General features: G+C 45.0%; 1 protein-coding gene across 1 annotated transcript in view; it reads right to left on the reverse strand.

Annotated features, from left to right (window-relative positions):
- Window positions 1-16,074, reverse strand: part of LOC123757642 (uncharacterized) — a 36,449-nt gene extending 20,375 nt beyond the window's left edge. The window contains exons 1-3 of the mRNA XM_069327545.1: window positions 15,928-16,074; window positions 15,495-15,617; window positions 14,888-15,074 (exon numbers count right to left, since the gene is read on the reverse strand). Coding sequence (XP_069183646.1) covers window positions 14,888-15,074; window positions 15,495-15,617; window positions 15,928-16,074 — 457 coding nt within the window. The remainder of the gene's footprint in view (window positions 1-14,887; window positions 15,075-15,494; window positions 15,618-15,927) is intronic.
- Window positions 16,075-16,463: the final 389 nt, after the last annotated feature.

A 16,463-nucleotide genomic window follows, 5' to 3' on the forward strand; every position in this document is an offset into this window, starting at 1 on the left:
CAAGCTCCAATAGGAGCTTTTTGACCTCATCTCTTGTAATTTCGAACCAATCTAAGGTCACCTGGTTTGCTGCCACCTCTTCTAGCGCCGCGACATCTCCCTGTTCTATTGTAAAGACCTCCTGGAACCTTTTGTTGAGTTCTTCACACGCCTCTTTGTCATTCTCTGTGTACCTGTCCTCGCCTACCCTATGTTTCATCACCTGTTCCTTCACTGTTGTCTTCCTCCTGATGTGACTGTGTAGTAGCTTTGGTTCGGTCTTGGCTTTATTAGCTATATCATTTTCATACCTTTTCTCATCTGCTCTTCTCACACTGACGTACTCGTTCCTGGTTCTCTGGTATCTCACTCTACTTTCTGGTGTTCTGTTATTACGGAAGTTTCTCCATGCCCTTTTGTTCAGCTCCTTTGCTTTCATACATTCCTTATTAAACCACGGATTATTCCTTTGCTTCTCTGTTTTTTCCTGTTGGGCTGTGTGTGCTTGCACTTTTCCTGTGTGTCACACACACACACACACACAAGTGTGTGTGTGTGCGTGTGTGTGTGGGAAAGGAGGGGGACGGGAATATGGAAGAAGGGGACGGTATAAGGGGGTATAAGAGAAGGGGATGGGTAAGAGAAGGGGATGAGGAGGAGGGTAGAGAGAGAAGGGGTAAGAGAAGGGGAAGAGAGGAGGGGTAAGTGAAGGGGCTAAGGAGGGGAGAGGGGCAAGAGAAGGGTGGATGCGGAGGAGGGGGGTTGAGGTGGAGGGGAAAGAGGAGGGAAAGACGGGAGGGGTAAGAGAAAGGGACGAGGAAGAAGGGGAAGAGAAGGGGATGAGGAGGAAAGGAAAGAGGAGGGGGAAATGGGAGGGGTAAGAGAAGGGTGGATGCCTCCGAATCCATCCTCCCCCATCCCCCCTTCCTCTCCCCCCTCCCTCTTCCCCCTTCCTCCTCATCCCCCTTCTCTTACCACTCCCTGTCAGCTCCTAGTGTTCCCCTGAAACACCATCTACACTACACACGACTAACATCACTGTAACCATCTACACTACACACCACCATCACTGTAATCATCTACACTACACACCACCATCATCACTTTAACCATCAACACTACACACGACCATCACTGTAACCATCTACACTACACACCACCATCACTGTAACCATCTACACTACACACGGCTAACATCACTGTAACCATCTACACTACACACCACCATCACTGTAACCATCTACACTACACACCACCATCACTGTAACCATCTACACTACACACGACTAACATCACTGTAACCATCTACACTACACATCACCATCACTGTAACCATCTACACTACACACCACCATCATCACTTTAACCATCAACACTACACACGACCATCACTGTAACCATCTACACTACACACCACCATCACTGTAACCATCTACACTACACACAGCTATCAACACTGTAACCATCTACACTACATACGATCATCAACACTGTAACCATCATCACTGTAACCATCTACACTACATACGATCATCAACACTGTAACCATCTTTATTCACAACCAACATCACCATAACCATCTCATCACTGTAACTATACACTATTCACAATCAGTGTCACTGTAACCATCTACACCATATTCTCCTCTTGGTTCCAACTGAAGCCTACTCTCTCCCTCCCTCACACACACACACACACACACACACACACACACACACACACACACACACACACACACACACACACACACACACACACACACACACACACACACCAGGGTACCTATTTACTGCTAGGTAACATGGGCATCAGGGCATCAGGGTGAAAGAAACTTTGCCCATTTGCTTCTACCTGGTCCAGGAATCGAACCCGGGCCACAGAATTACGAGTCCAGCGCGCTGTCTAAAGCTGCCGCCCAGTTGGGTGGGTGTGGAGCACATGACTGTAAAGATGCCTCCCAGTTGGGTGGGTGTGGAGCACATGACTGTAAAGCTGCCGCCCAGTTGGGTAGGTGTGGAGCACATGACTGTAAATCTGCCGCCCAGTTGGGTGGGTGTGGAGCACATAACTGTAAAGATGCCGCCAAGTTGGGTGGGTGTGGAGCACATGACTGTAAAGCTGCCGCCCAGTTGGGTGGGTGTGGAGCACATGACTGTAAAGCTGCCGCCCAGCTGGGTGGGTGTGGAGCACATGACTGTAAAGCTGCCGCCCAGTTGGGTGGGTGTAGAGCACATGACTGTAAAGCTGCCGCCCAGTTGGGTGGGTGTGGAGCACATGACTGTAAAGCTGCCGACCAGTTGGGTGGGTGTGGAGCACATGACTGTAAAGCTGCCGCCCAGTTGGGTGGGTGTGCAGCAAGACTAGTAACTGTGTGACTCACCATAGATGTAAAGTGCCTTGTATAGTGACTGTTGTGAGCCTCTTGTTGAATCACCTGTGTTATATAAAGATTATCTATGTGTATATGTAATTGTGTATATGTATTTGTGTAAATGATTGTATATACTGTATATGTACAAGTATATGTAACATTAACAATTGTGTAACTATCTTCAGAGGATTGTCACTTTCTTAGCTAAAGGAACTCTGGGGTTCAGTTCCTGAACCCATTATGTGCCTCTGTAACCCTTTCCACCACCGCCCACGGCTTGGGTATGGGGTGCATAATAAAGAGAGGATCCATCAAGAAAGAGAAGATGTTTTTCAACCTGACAATATTTAGCCCATAACTATATTCCGGATCATCCAGGATATATAATGAACGTTAGTGGGGCTGTATCCTAGTCAGTCAGGTTAAGATCAACCACCAGCCTTCCTCCCATCAACACCGTCAAGATGGAGTACTCGGAGTATTCCTGTAAGAGACTCATCTCACATTTCGACTGCCCAGACCCAGCCCCAAAGAGGAGAAAATTAGAAGACGGCTGGGAGGGTAGCTGGGAGGACGTGGCCTCCTACGTGCGCAAGATGGTGGACGTCTGGGACCAACTGTGGGACTACACGAGACAACCAGTTGGGAAGGACTGGGAATACATGGATATATGAAGTCTTTACTTTTTTGTTTGTTTTGATAATAACTTTTTATATTTTTTTGTAAAATAGATTAAAATAAAGACAGTGTGTATTCACCTAGTTTTATTCACCTACTTGTGTCTCTGGGGGTTGAACTCTGCTCTTTCCGCCCCCCTCCTCTCAACTGTCCTGTTTCACACACACACACATTCACACACCAGGAAGCAGCCCGTAATAGCTGTCTAACTTATAGGTACCTATTTACTGCTAGGTAACAGAGGCATCAGAGTGAAAAAAAACTCTGCCCATCTGTTTCCACCGGCGCCGGGAATCGAACCCCGACCACAGGATTACGTAACCAGTGTGCTATATGCTCAGCCACCAGTGCCTTCACACACACACACACACACACACACACACACACACACACACACACACACAGGGAGGGAGTATCTAAGCAATAGGAAGCAGAGAGTTACGGTGAGGGGTGAGACCTCCGATTGGCGTGAAGTCACCAGTGGAGTCCCACAGGGCTCTGTACTCGGTCCTATCTTGTTTCTGATATATGTAAATGATCTCCCGGAGGGTATCGATTCATTTCTCTCAATGTTTGCGGACGATGCTAAAATTATGAGAAGGATTAAAACAGAAGAGGACTGTTTGAGGCTTCAAGAAGACCTAGACAAGCTGAAGGAATGGTCGAACAAATGGTTGTTAGAGTTTAACCCAACCAAATGTAATGTAATGAAGATAGGTGTAGGGAGCAGGAGGCCAGATACAAGGTATCATCTGGGAGAGGAAATTCTTCAGGAGTCAGAGAAGGAAAAAGACTTGGGGGTTGATATCACACCAGACCTGTCTCCTGCAGCACATATCAAGCGGATAACATCAGCGGCATATGCCAGGCTGGCCAACATACGAACGGCATTCAGAAACTTGTGTAAAGAATCATTCAGAACTTTGTATACCACATATGTCAGGCCAATCCTGGAGTATGCAGCCCCAGCATGGAGTCCATATCTAGTCAAGGATAAGACTAAACTGGAAAAGGTTCAAAGGTTTGCCACCAGACTAGTACCCGAGCTGAGAGGTATGAGCTACGAGGAGAGACTACGGGAATTAAACCTCACTTCGCTGGAAGACAGAAGAGTTAGGGGGGACATGATCACCACATTCAAGATTCTGAAGGGGATTGATAGGGTAGATAAAGACAGTCTATTTAACACAAGGGGAACACGCACAAGGGGACACAGGTGGAAACTGAGTGCCCAAATGAGCCACAGAGATATTAGAAAGAACTTTTTTAGTGTCAGAGTGGTTGACAAATGGAATGCATTAGGAAGTGATGTGGTGGAGGCTGACTCCATACACAGTTTCAAGTGTAGATATGACAGAGCCCGATAGGCTCATGAATCTGTACACCTGTTGATTGACGGTTGAGAGGCGGGACCAAAGAGCCAGAGCTCAACCCCCGCAAACACAACTAGGTGAGTACAACTTGGTGAGTACACACACACACACACACACACACACACACACACACACACACACACACACACGCACACACACACACACATACACACACACACACACTGTACTCACCTATTTGTGCCTGCAGGATCGAGCATTGACTCTTGGATCCCGCCTTTCTAGCCATCGGTTATTTACAGCAATTACTCCTGTCCCATTAAGTGCATTCCATTTTTCCGCTACTCTCACGCTAAAAGAAAACTTCCTAACATTTTTTTGACTTATCTGAGTGTCCAGCTTCTACCCATATCCCCTCGTTCTGTTACTATTACGTGTGAACATTTAGTCTATTTCCACTTTGTCAATTCGCCTGAGCATTTTATACGTTTTTAGCCTAATTATTCTTTCAAGTATTTTGCAAGGAATGCTTGTCAATGATACGGTCTGTAGTTAAGTGCCTCCTCCCTATCTCCTTTCATGAAAATCGGTACGACATTTACCTTCTTCCAGTAAGTGGGCAACACGCAATACACACACACCCTGTGTACTCACCTATTTGTGCTTGCGGGGGTTGAGCTTTGTCTCTTTGGTCCCGCCTCTCAACTGTCAATCAACTGGTGTATAGATTTCCGAGCCTACTGGGCTCTATCATATATACTTTTGAAACTGTATGGAGTCTGCCTCCACCACATCACTTCCTAATGCATTCCATTTATTAACTAGTCTGATACTGAAAACGTTCTTTCTAATGTCTCTGTGGCGCATTTGGGCACTCAGCTTCCACCTGTGTCCTGTACCACATGCGTGTACCACATGTGTTAAATAATCCATCCTTGTCCACCCTGTCAATTCCCCTGAGAATTTTGGATATGGTGATCATTTCTCCCCGAGCTCTTCTGTCTTCCAGCGACGTGAGGTGCAGTTCTCGTAGTCTGTCCTCATAACTCATGCCTCTTAGGCATGAGTTATGAGGACAGTCTAGTGGCATAGCCTAGTGGCATACCTCTGAACTTTTTCCAGCTTCGTCTTGTGCTTGACTAGATAGATATGGGGCTGCATACTCCAGGATTGGCCTTACATATGTGGTATACAAGGTTCTGAAGGATTCCTTACACAGGTTTCTGAAAGCAGTTCTGATGTTAGCCAGCCTCGCATAGGCCGCTGATGTTATTTTTTCGATGTGGGCTTCGGGAGACAGGGTTGGTGTGATATCCGATTTCAAGCACTTTGCTGATAACCCATGGCTCAGTTATTAACCCAAATACATGAAGACCAACTGTCAGTAATCCAAGAGAGAAGGGAATTCTCAGGGAAAAGCGCCAGGCCATTACGACTATATAGCACTTGGAAAGGGTCAGGATAAGGATTTGGGATAGGACGGGGGAAAGGAATGGCGTTCACAACCACTTGGACGGTCAGGGATTTAACGCCGACCTGCATGAGGCGAGACCGTCGGTCTAGTGCAAGTGGTTGGGTAATCCAAGAGCAATCGGACATAATAATGACCCTGCGATGTAAAGCTTCAGCAATGCTCAAGATTAATCAAGATCTGTCTGCCAGAGTCGACCTCCTCCAACTAGAATTAAGTGGGCTTATTACGGGTTTCGTAAAAATTGTTCAATTTGTTTATAAATTTATTTATGAAATGGTTATAGAAAGAGCTGCAACTGGTCCAAGTTTCAGCATCACACCCTAAACAGAAAAGGAGAAAAAAAATACACAACGTATTATGCAACGAATTTTCAACATTTTCAAATAATTTCAGGGAACACATGTGTCAACTAAAATCATTTCTATAACACTCAGATATTAAATTTAGCACATAATAAAGGATTGTATCTATAAGTTTTATCAAAAAAAGTGTTTAGTGCAATAATATAATTATTCAAAGTTACCCTTCCAAAAATATGCAATATATGATGTTTATAAATTTTTATAAAATCAACAAATGGACTTTGGACTAAAATGTCTCGATAGGTTTATAGAAGCACAAACTCTACATATAAGGTGTAATTTGCATGTAAATTGATTAATAAATGAAAGCTCTGAAGCACTTTGAAGGTGTAAATTACTTTCCAGAGTAAAATAAACATCCAAGTTCGGCCACCTGTAGCTGAGCTTGACTTCGACAGATTTCGTTCATAATTGACACCCTTGCAGATAGGCATCCATTGAGCAAGGTGTGCAAGTTTCATGCAAATCCTTTGATAACAAACGAAAAAAAAAATGGCCAAAAAAAAAATAAAAAAAAAGAAAAAAATAAAAATTACATATAAATATATTGCACATACATATTACAATTATTACAAGAGTTTGTGCTTCTACAGCACATAGTAGACATTTTAGTTGACACATGTGTTCCCTGAGATTATTTGAGAATGTTGAACATTCGTTGCATAATACGTTGTGTATTTTTTTCTCCTTTTCTGTTTAGGGTGTGATGGTGAAACTTGGACCAGTTGCAGCCCTTTCTATAACCATTTCATAAAAAAATTTATAAGCAAATTGAACAACTTTTAATTTATGGGTATATGCCCCCTTAAACTCTCTCAAGACCACAGCTACTGACTTTAAACCAGCAGAAACCACTAGAAAACAGGAAGGCTTGCTACAAAAGTTTGAGAACCAACTTAACACCCTACAACAGCAACACACTATCACCCAAGACGAATCAGACCAATATAAACTCCTTGATTCTGTCGTTATCTCTTCACGTGATTTTCCCCAAGAATCTGAAAGAGAAGACTGTGCTGCCATCGTGATCCATGAATTGCAGGATGAGATAAGATATTCAATCAAAACAAGTGACATCAAATCAGCTTATAGAGTGGGTATCAAATCACCTGGTATAAATAACAGGAAAATTCGAGTTAAACTAGATAGCTGCTCCCGTAAGTCAGACCTTATCAAATCTGCAGTCTCTAGTAAATGCACTGTTTATGTGAATGAATGTCTGACCAGATTCAGACAAAATTTCTTACTTAAACTTCATGGTTTCTGCAAAAATTCCCCTGTAATTAAACATTGTTTTGTGCGAGGTGGTAAAATTATAGCTAAGAGGACGGACACTGTAAAAACCTATGTAATAACCACTGAAGCTCACCTCAATTCTTTCCTGAATGACTGTGGGATAGCTGCTGCCGAATAACCAGAATTCAAATTATAATCTCATTTAACTACCAATGTGTACTATAGCTCGGCTTTTCTTTTCAAATGGTTTTAACTTTATTTTTTAAAAAATGTCATCTTTATTATTATCTCTTTTTTGTTCTTTTTTACTCCCTTGTTCCAATGTACACTGGCTTTGCCTGTGTCCTCTAGTTTTCTAGAGGAAAAGCCTCTGGCTTTTCTGTAAAACAGCTCTCTTATGCAAACCTGGTGTACTCTCGCCTGCTCGCCTGGTCGCCTCTAGTATAAACTTCATCATTCAGTGTTCCTGAGTGTATCTCTATTTTATCTACCTCATTTTGTTTTAGTGTAACTTTAGTATTCAACTATAGTGTATTCATAATATTATAGTAACTAAGCTATTTGTTTTATAGATTTCATAACTGCTTTTTTATTTTTATTGGTCATCAATTGTTATTAATTATGCCAGTTCATTTTTACTTTTCTTAAGTTCCCATTAAGTTTTTATTACTTAAATTGCCATTAAGTTTATATTACTTTAGAATTTTTATTCAATTTTTTCTTTATAACCCAGGTTGCCTAGCCTCACCACCCTGGCTCCATTGTGCTCTTGGCTTTGCCTGTGCAATTTTGATCATTAGTGCAAATTATTACCTTCAGTGTACCATAAAGTACCTTTAAGCAACCTACCTCATTTTTGTGTATAGTTTTATATATTCTTTTTTTCATATCTAGTTATTTTATAATTATATTTTTGGCTTTTCTGTAAAACAGCTCTCTTATGCAAACCTGGTGTACTCTCGCCTGCTCGCCTGGTGTACTCTCGCCTGGCGTACTCTCTCCTGGTGTACTCTCCACTGGTGAACTCTCTCCTGGTGTACTCTCCCCTGGAGTTCTCTCCCCTGGTGTTTTCTCCCTTTGTGTACTCTCCCCTGGTTTACTCTCACCTGGAGTACTCTCATTTGGTGTACTCTCCCCAGGGATAATCTCTCCGAATGTAATCTCCCCTGGTGTCTCTCCCCTGGGGTACTCTATCCTAGTGTACTCTATCCTGGAATACTATCCCAGGGGAGTGTACACACGAAGAGAGCACACGAGGGAAGAGTACACTATGGGAGAATACACCAGGGGAGAGCACTCCAGGGAAAAGGACACTCAAGGAGAGTTCACCAACAGGGAGTATACCTAGGGAGAGTACACCAAGGGAGAGTACACCAAGAAAGATTACTCCAGGGGAGAGTACACCAGGCGAGAGTACACCATTGGAGAGTACACCAGGAGAGAGTACACCAGGCGAGAGTACACAAGGCGAGAGTACACCAGGGAGAGAACAACAGTTAAGAGTACACTAGGGGACAGTACAACAGGGGAAAGTTCACTAAGGGAGAGATAACTAGGGAAGAGTACTCCTGGGGAGAGTATACAGGGAAAGAGTACTCCAGGTTAGAGTACACCAGGGGAGAGTACACCAGTGAGAGTACACAAGGAGAGAGTATACCAGGCAGGAGTACACAAGGAGAGAGTATACCAGGCAGGAGTACACAAGGGGAGAGTACAACAGGTAAGAGTACACTAGAAGATAGTACAACAGGGAAATGTTCACTAAGGGAGGGTACACTAGGGAAGAGTACTCCTGGGGAGGGTATACAGGGAGAGAGTACATCAAGGTAGAGTACCCCAGGGGAGAAATCTCCAGAGAAGAGTACTACAGGGAAAAGTACACCTGGGTACACAAGGTACACAAGTACCTTGGGTACACAAGTACACTAGGGAAGAATACTCCAGGAGAGAGTATATCAAGGGAGAGTACAACAGGGGAAAGTACACTAGAGGAAGTACATCAAGGGAGAGTATACCAGGGTAGAGTACTCCATGTAAAAGTGCACCACGGGAGAGTACACTAGGGGAGAATACTCAAGCGGGTGTTCTCCAGGGGAGAGTTTTCGGGACAGAGTACACCAGGGGAGAGTACACCATTGAAGATTACACCAGGGAAGAGTACACCATTGAAGATTACACCAGGGGAGAGTAAACCAGGGAAGAGTACACCAGGGGAAAGTACACCAGGGTATAGTACACTGGAGAGATCACACGTCCAGAGGTGAGTACACCAAGGGAGAGTACACCAGAGAAGAGTACACCAATGGAGAGTACATCAGGGGAAGAGTACACCTGGTGAGAGTACACCTGATGATAGTTTTTCATGAGAGAATACACTTGAGAGTACACCTCGGGAGAGTACACATGAGGAGAATACTCCAGGGTAAGAGTACACCAGGGGAGAGTACACCAGGAGAGAGTTCACCAATCGGGAGTACACCTGGGGAGAATACACCAAGAGAGAGTAGGCCAGATAAGAGTACACCAGGGAAGAGTAATACAGGAGAGAGTATTCCAGGAAAGAGTACTCCATGGAAGAGTAAACCAGGGGGAGAGAATTTCAGCGAGAGTACTCCAGGAAAGAGTTCACCAAGTGAGTACACGAGGGAACATGATTACACCAGGGGAGATGAAACCAGGGAAGAGTACACCAGTGGAAAGTACACGTCCAGCGGTGAGTACACCAAGGGAGAGTTCACCAATGAACAGTACACCAGGGAACTCCAGGGGAGAGAACTCCTGAGGATAGTTTTCCAGGAGAGAGTACACTTGAGAGTACACCTCGGGGGTGTACAACTGGGGAGAGTACACCAGGAGAAGAGTACCCCAGGGGAGAGTACACCAAGGAAGAGTATACCAAGGAAGAGTACTATAGGGAAGCGTACACCAGGGGAGAGTACACAAGGGAAGAGTACTCTAGGGGAGAATATTCCAGGAGAGAGTACTCCAAGGAAGAGTACACCTGGCGAGAGAACTTCAGGGGAGAGTACTCCAGTTGAGAGTACACCATGGGAGAGTACAACAAGGAAGAATACTCCAGATGAGAGTCCAAAAGGGGAGAGTACTCTAGGATAGAGTACACCAGAGGAGAGTACACCAGGGGAGAGTACACAGGAGAGAATGCACCAGACGAGAGTATACCAGGGGGAGAGTACACCAGGGAGACTACAACAGTTGAGAGTACACTAGGGGAGAGTATAACAGGGGAGAGTACACTAGGGGAGAGTACCCCTGGAGAGAGCACACCAACTGAGAATACTCCAGGTGAGAGTACACTAGGGGAGAGTTTATCAGGTGAGAGCACATCAGGGGAGAGTACACCACGGGAGAGTACACCTGGGGAAAGTACAACAGTTGAGAGTACACTAGAGGAGAGTAAAAAAAAGGGGACAGAACACCAAAAGAGAATACACTTGGGGGAATACATCAGGGAAGAGCACACCACGGGAGAGTGATCCAGGGGCGAGTACTCCAGGGTTTCATCTCCCCTGGTGTAATCATGTTCCCTCGTGTACTCACTTGGTGAACTCTTTCCTGGAGTACTCTCCCCTGGTGTACTCTTCCATGGAGTACTCTTTCCTGGAATTCTCCTGTGTTACTCTTCCCTGGTGTACTCTTATCTGGCCTACTCTCTCTTGGTGTATTCTCCCCAGGTGTACTCCCGATTGGTGAACTCTCTCCTGGTGTACTCTCCCCTGGTGTACTCTTACCCTGGAGTATTCTCCTCATGTGTACTCTCCCGAGGTGTACTCTCAAGTGTATTCTCTCATGAAAAACTATCATCAGGTGTACTCTCACCAGGTGTACTCTTCCCCTGATGTACTCTCCATTGGTGTACTCTTCTCTGGTGTACTCTCCCTTGGTGTACTCACCTCTGAACGTGTGATCTCTCCAGTGTACTATACCCTGGTGTACTTTCCCCTGGTGTACTCTTCCCTGGTGTACTCTTCCCTGGTGTAATCTTCAATGGTGTACTCTCCCCTGGTGTACTCTGTCCCGAAAACTCTCCCCTGGAGTACACCCGCTTGAGTATTCTCCCCTAGTGTACTCTCCCGTGGTGCACTTTTACATGGAGTACTCTACCCTGGTATACTCTCCCTTGATGTACTTCCTCTAGTGTACTTTCCCCTGTTGTACTCTCCCTTGATATACTCTCTCCTGGAGTATTCTTCCCTAGTGTACTTGTGTACCCAAGGTACTTGTGTACCTTGTGTACCCAGGTGTACTTTTCCCTGTAGTACTCTTCTCTGGAGATTTCTCCCCTGGGGTACTCTACCTTGATGTACTCTCTCCCTGTATACCCTCCCCAGGAGTACTCTTCCCTAGTGTACCCTCCCTTAGTGAACATTTCCCTGTTGTACTATCTTCTAGTGTACTCTTACCTGTTGTACTCTCCCCTTGTGTACTCCTGCCTGGTATACTCTCTCCTTGTGTACTCTCACTGGTGTACTCTCCCCTGACGATCTCTTCCCTGGTGTACTCTAACCTGGAGTACTCTTTCCCTGTATACTCTCCCCAGGAGTACTCTTCCCTAGTTATCTCTCCCTTAGTGAACTTTTCCCTGTTGTACTGTCCCCTAGTGTACTCTTAACTGTTGTTCTCTCCCTGGTGTACTCTCGCCTTGTGTACTCTCGCCTGGTGTACTCTCTCCTGGTGTACTCTCCAATGGTGTACTCTCGCCTGGTGTACTCTCCCCTGGAGTAATCTTTCTTGGTGTACTCTCCCTTGGTGTACTCTCCCTAGGTATACTCCCTGTTGGTGAACTCTCCTTGAGTGTCCTTTTCCCTGGAGTGCTCTCCCCTAGTGTATTCTCCCATAGTGTAATCTTCCCTCGTGTGCTCTCTTCGTGTGTACACTCCCCTGGGATAGTATTCCAGGATAGAGTACACTAGGATAGAGTACCCCAGGGGAGAGACACCAGGGGAGATTACATTCGGAGAGATTATCCCTGGGGAGAGTACACCAAATGAGAGTACTCCAGGTGAGAGTAAACCAGGGGAGAGTACACAAAGGGAGAAAACACCAGGGGAGAGAACTCCAGGGGAGAGTACACCAGGAGAGAGTTCACCAGTGGAGAGTACACCAGGAGAGAATACGCCAGGCGAGAGTACACCAGGCGAGAGTACACCATTGGAGAGTACACCAAGGAGCGTACAACAGTTGAGAGTACACTAGGGGAGAGTACACTAGGTGCAGTACATCAGGGGAGAGTACATCAGGGGGGAGAACTCCAGTGGAGAGTACACTACGGGAAAGTACACCAGGGGAGAGTACTCAAGGGTAGAGTGCACCAGGGGAGAGTACTCCACGGGAGAGTACACCAATGGAGAGTACACCATAAGAGACTACGCCAGGGGAGAGCACACCAGGGAGAGTTTACCAAAGGAGAGTACTCCAGGGAAAAGTACACCAGGGGAGAGTACACCTGGGGAGAGTACACCAGCGAAGAGTACATCTGGGGAAAGTACACCAGGGGAAAGTACACTGTTGGAGAGTACACAGGGGGAGTGTAAACCAAGGGAGACCACTCCAGGAGAAATTACACCATGGGAGAGTACACCAGGCGAGAGTACACTAGGAGAGAGCACACGAGGGGAGAGTACACCAGGGGAGAGTACACCAGGGGAGAGTACACCAATGGAGAGTATACCAGGGGAGAGTACACCAGGTGGAGTACACCAGGGGAGGGTTCTCCAGGGGAGAGTACACGAAGGGAAAGTTCACCAATAGGGAGTTCACCTGAGGAGAGTACACCAAGGGAGAGTACACCAAGGAAGAGTACTCTAGGGAAACGTAAAATAGGAGTACTCCAGGGGAGAGTACACAAGGGGAAAGTATACCAGGGGGAGAGTACTCCAGGGGAGAGTGCACCATGGGGAGAGTACACCACCGAAGAACACACCAGGGGAGAGTACACCAACGAAGAACACACCAGAGGAGAGTACACTAGGGGAGAGTTCACCAGCGGAGAGTACATCAGGGGAGAGTACACTATTGGAGAGTACACCAGGAAAGAATACTCCAGGGGAGAGTACACCAATGGATAGTACACCGGTGGAGAGTACTCTAGGGGAGAGAACACTAGGTGAGAGTATACCAACGGAGAGTACTCAAGGGGAGAGTACACCAAGAGGGAGTTCACATTGGGAGAGTAAACCAAGAGAGAGTACACCAAGGAAGAGTATTCCAGGGGAGAGTATACCAGGAGAGAGTTCTCCTAGGGAGAGTACACCAGGGGAGAGAACACCAGTTTAGAGTACTCCAGGATAGAGTACCCCAGGAGAGAGTACACCAAGGGAGAGATCACCAGGGGAGAGTATTCCTTGGAAGATTACACTTGAGAGTACTTCTGGGGAGAGAGTACACCAGGGGAGAGTACACCAAGGGAGAGTACTCCAGGGGGAGAGTTCATCAGTGGAAAGAATACCAGGGGAGAGTACACCCGTGGAGAGTACACCAGGATAGAACACACCAGGAGAGAGTACACCAGGGAAGAGATCACCAGGCGAGAGTACACTAGGAGAGAGTACACCTGGGGAGAGTACACCAAGGGAGAGTACTCCAGGTGAGAGTACACCAGGGGGAGAGTACACTTGAGAGTACTATTAGGGAAAGCACACCAGGGGAGAGTACTCCAGGGGAGAGTACTCCAGGGGAGAGTACTCCAGGGGAGAGTATATCAGGAGAAAGTACAGCAGGGAAGAGTACATCAGGGGAGAGTACACCAGGGGAGAGTACACAAGGGGAGAGTATATCAGGGGAGAGTACATCAGGGGAGAGTACACCAGTGGAGAGTACACCAGGGAAGAGTATACCAGTGGAAAGTACACCAGGGGAAAGTACACAAGGTGAGAGTTCATGAAGGAAGAGTACACCAGGAAAGAGTACATCAGGGGAGAGCCTGGTGATAGAACCCATTAACATACCTTGATGATAGGCCCCCATTAACATACCTTGGTGATAGACTCACATTAAAATTCCTTTGTGATAGACTCCCATTAGCATACCATAGCGTCTGGCCCCTATTAGCATCCTTGGTTTTTGATCCATTAAGCACAGCTTTCTATATGTCCCTCAAGAACATTTTACTACTAGACTCCATTAACTTAACTTAGCACTAATTCTCATTAGCATACGTTGGTGAGAAGCCCCATTAGCATCCCTTGACACGAAACCCTCTGGTCGTTTTCATGAAGACTAGACTCTGTTGTAGTCAAGCCGATCTTTTATGTCGCCACTACCTAAATAGCGGGAAGATAATACAACTCATTAATTACTATATTTCATAGTAGAACAACAAATACATGGATAATGACATCACTAGAACTTGATACATTAATGTGAAAATGTTCAAGCCTAAGAAGTCAACCTTTCCCTAAGAGAAAACTTGCAAAGAAAATCTAATGTCATGACTTACCAGCTGATCCGCCATCCATGGTGATTCCTATTGGTCGGCCATGAAAACGAAAACCATTGTACTGCTTGAGAGCTTGAAGTGCATCTGCTTCTCGGGCAAAGACAATATACGCTGTACCCAATGACTTTCCCAAGTTATCATTGTTAACTGCTGCATTTATAATGGTTCCAAATTCAGCAAACAGCTCCTGAAAAAGATTGAAGATTCTGCAGGCGATGAGTCACAATAACGTGGCTGAAGTATGTTAACCAGACCACACTAGAAATTGAAGGGACGACGACGTTTCGGTCCGTCCTAGACCATTCTCAAGTCGATTGTGTCGTCGTCCCTTCAATTTCTAGTGTGTGGTCTGGTCAACATTGAAGATTCTGTATTGGAGAAGAAGTACATATTTAAAAACAGGGTGAGAATAGCTTGAGTTACACCACCTTATTGTTGTGCGTTTTACACGCACTACACTACAATAATAATAATGAACTACAATACAATAATAATATGAACTAATATTTCAAGTTCATATTAGAGTTAACTGATGCGCTAGAAATCTTATTACTGCAGAATTCTCTCATAACTTTCTTTCATTCATATTCAATATTCTTTGACTCACATAAATTTCTGCGTCTGTTACTGTATATCGCAGGTTAGATATGAGGACTTTGGCCGATTCACCCAACTTATGATTGCGGAATCCTTCCCTCTTGTGCATGGTGTTGCTCCTTCTGCAATTGTGCTGTAAAACGTGAATTTTTTTTTAATATATAACATGGTTTCATCGAGTAAGACTTCTTAAAAACTCAATGAAAAATGATTTAGACAAAAATAGGAATCATTCAAGCAGAACTAGTAATATAAAAGTTAACGTTCCTCTAATCCGGAATATTATGCCTCTGATTCACTAACTCAGATACAGTTAACATATTAAGAATCATAAAAACTCCATTAGAAATGATTGAAATAGGTTACTTTACATTTTGTAGTTATTAGTTGAAATTTAATTTTTACTAATTATCTCAGATTAATATAAGGAAAGCGTAACTTACTTTGTCTGTCTGACTTGCCACAACCACAGTGCTCAAAACAGACATCCTCTGAGGATCTTCTGAACGGTCTCGACATGTTCTTGAACCAACCATATTCATTCGAGTCTTAATATAGTCTTCCAGGCTCATATCAATATCAGCTGCCATGTTTGGAGGTAGAAATGACAGGATGTATCCTTAACTGAATGGATAACCAACACACTATCTTCTAGCCAGTTTACACACAGTCCGATCGACGTTTTTCTGCCAGATTTTCAGATCTATTTATGTTAAAACTCTCGCGTCCACCTCACCTCTACATGTACCTGACGAAATGGAAATAAACAATTCCACAAGGGCCGTGACGAAGATTCGAACCTGCGTCCGGGAGCATCCCAGACACTGCCTTAATCGACTGATGCATCACGTTAGTGTGATTTCTGTGTGAAATGGAAATATTTATGAAATCATCATCGGTTGCAGTCAATTGTATTGGTTTACTGGTTCACCATAGCCCGTGCTACATAGAAATTTTTGTTGCTTAATTAGAAAAAAGT

The sequence above is a fragment of the Procambarus clarkii genome, chromosome 19 (genome assembly GCF_040958095.1).
Source record: "Procambarus clarkii isolate CNS0578487 chromosome 19, FALCON_Pclarkii_2.0, whole genome shotgun sequence".
In the NCBI taxonomy this organism is placed as follows: domain Eukaryota; kingdom Metazoa; phylum Arthropoda; class Malacostraca; order Decapoda; family Cambaridae; genus Procambarus; species Procambarus clarkii.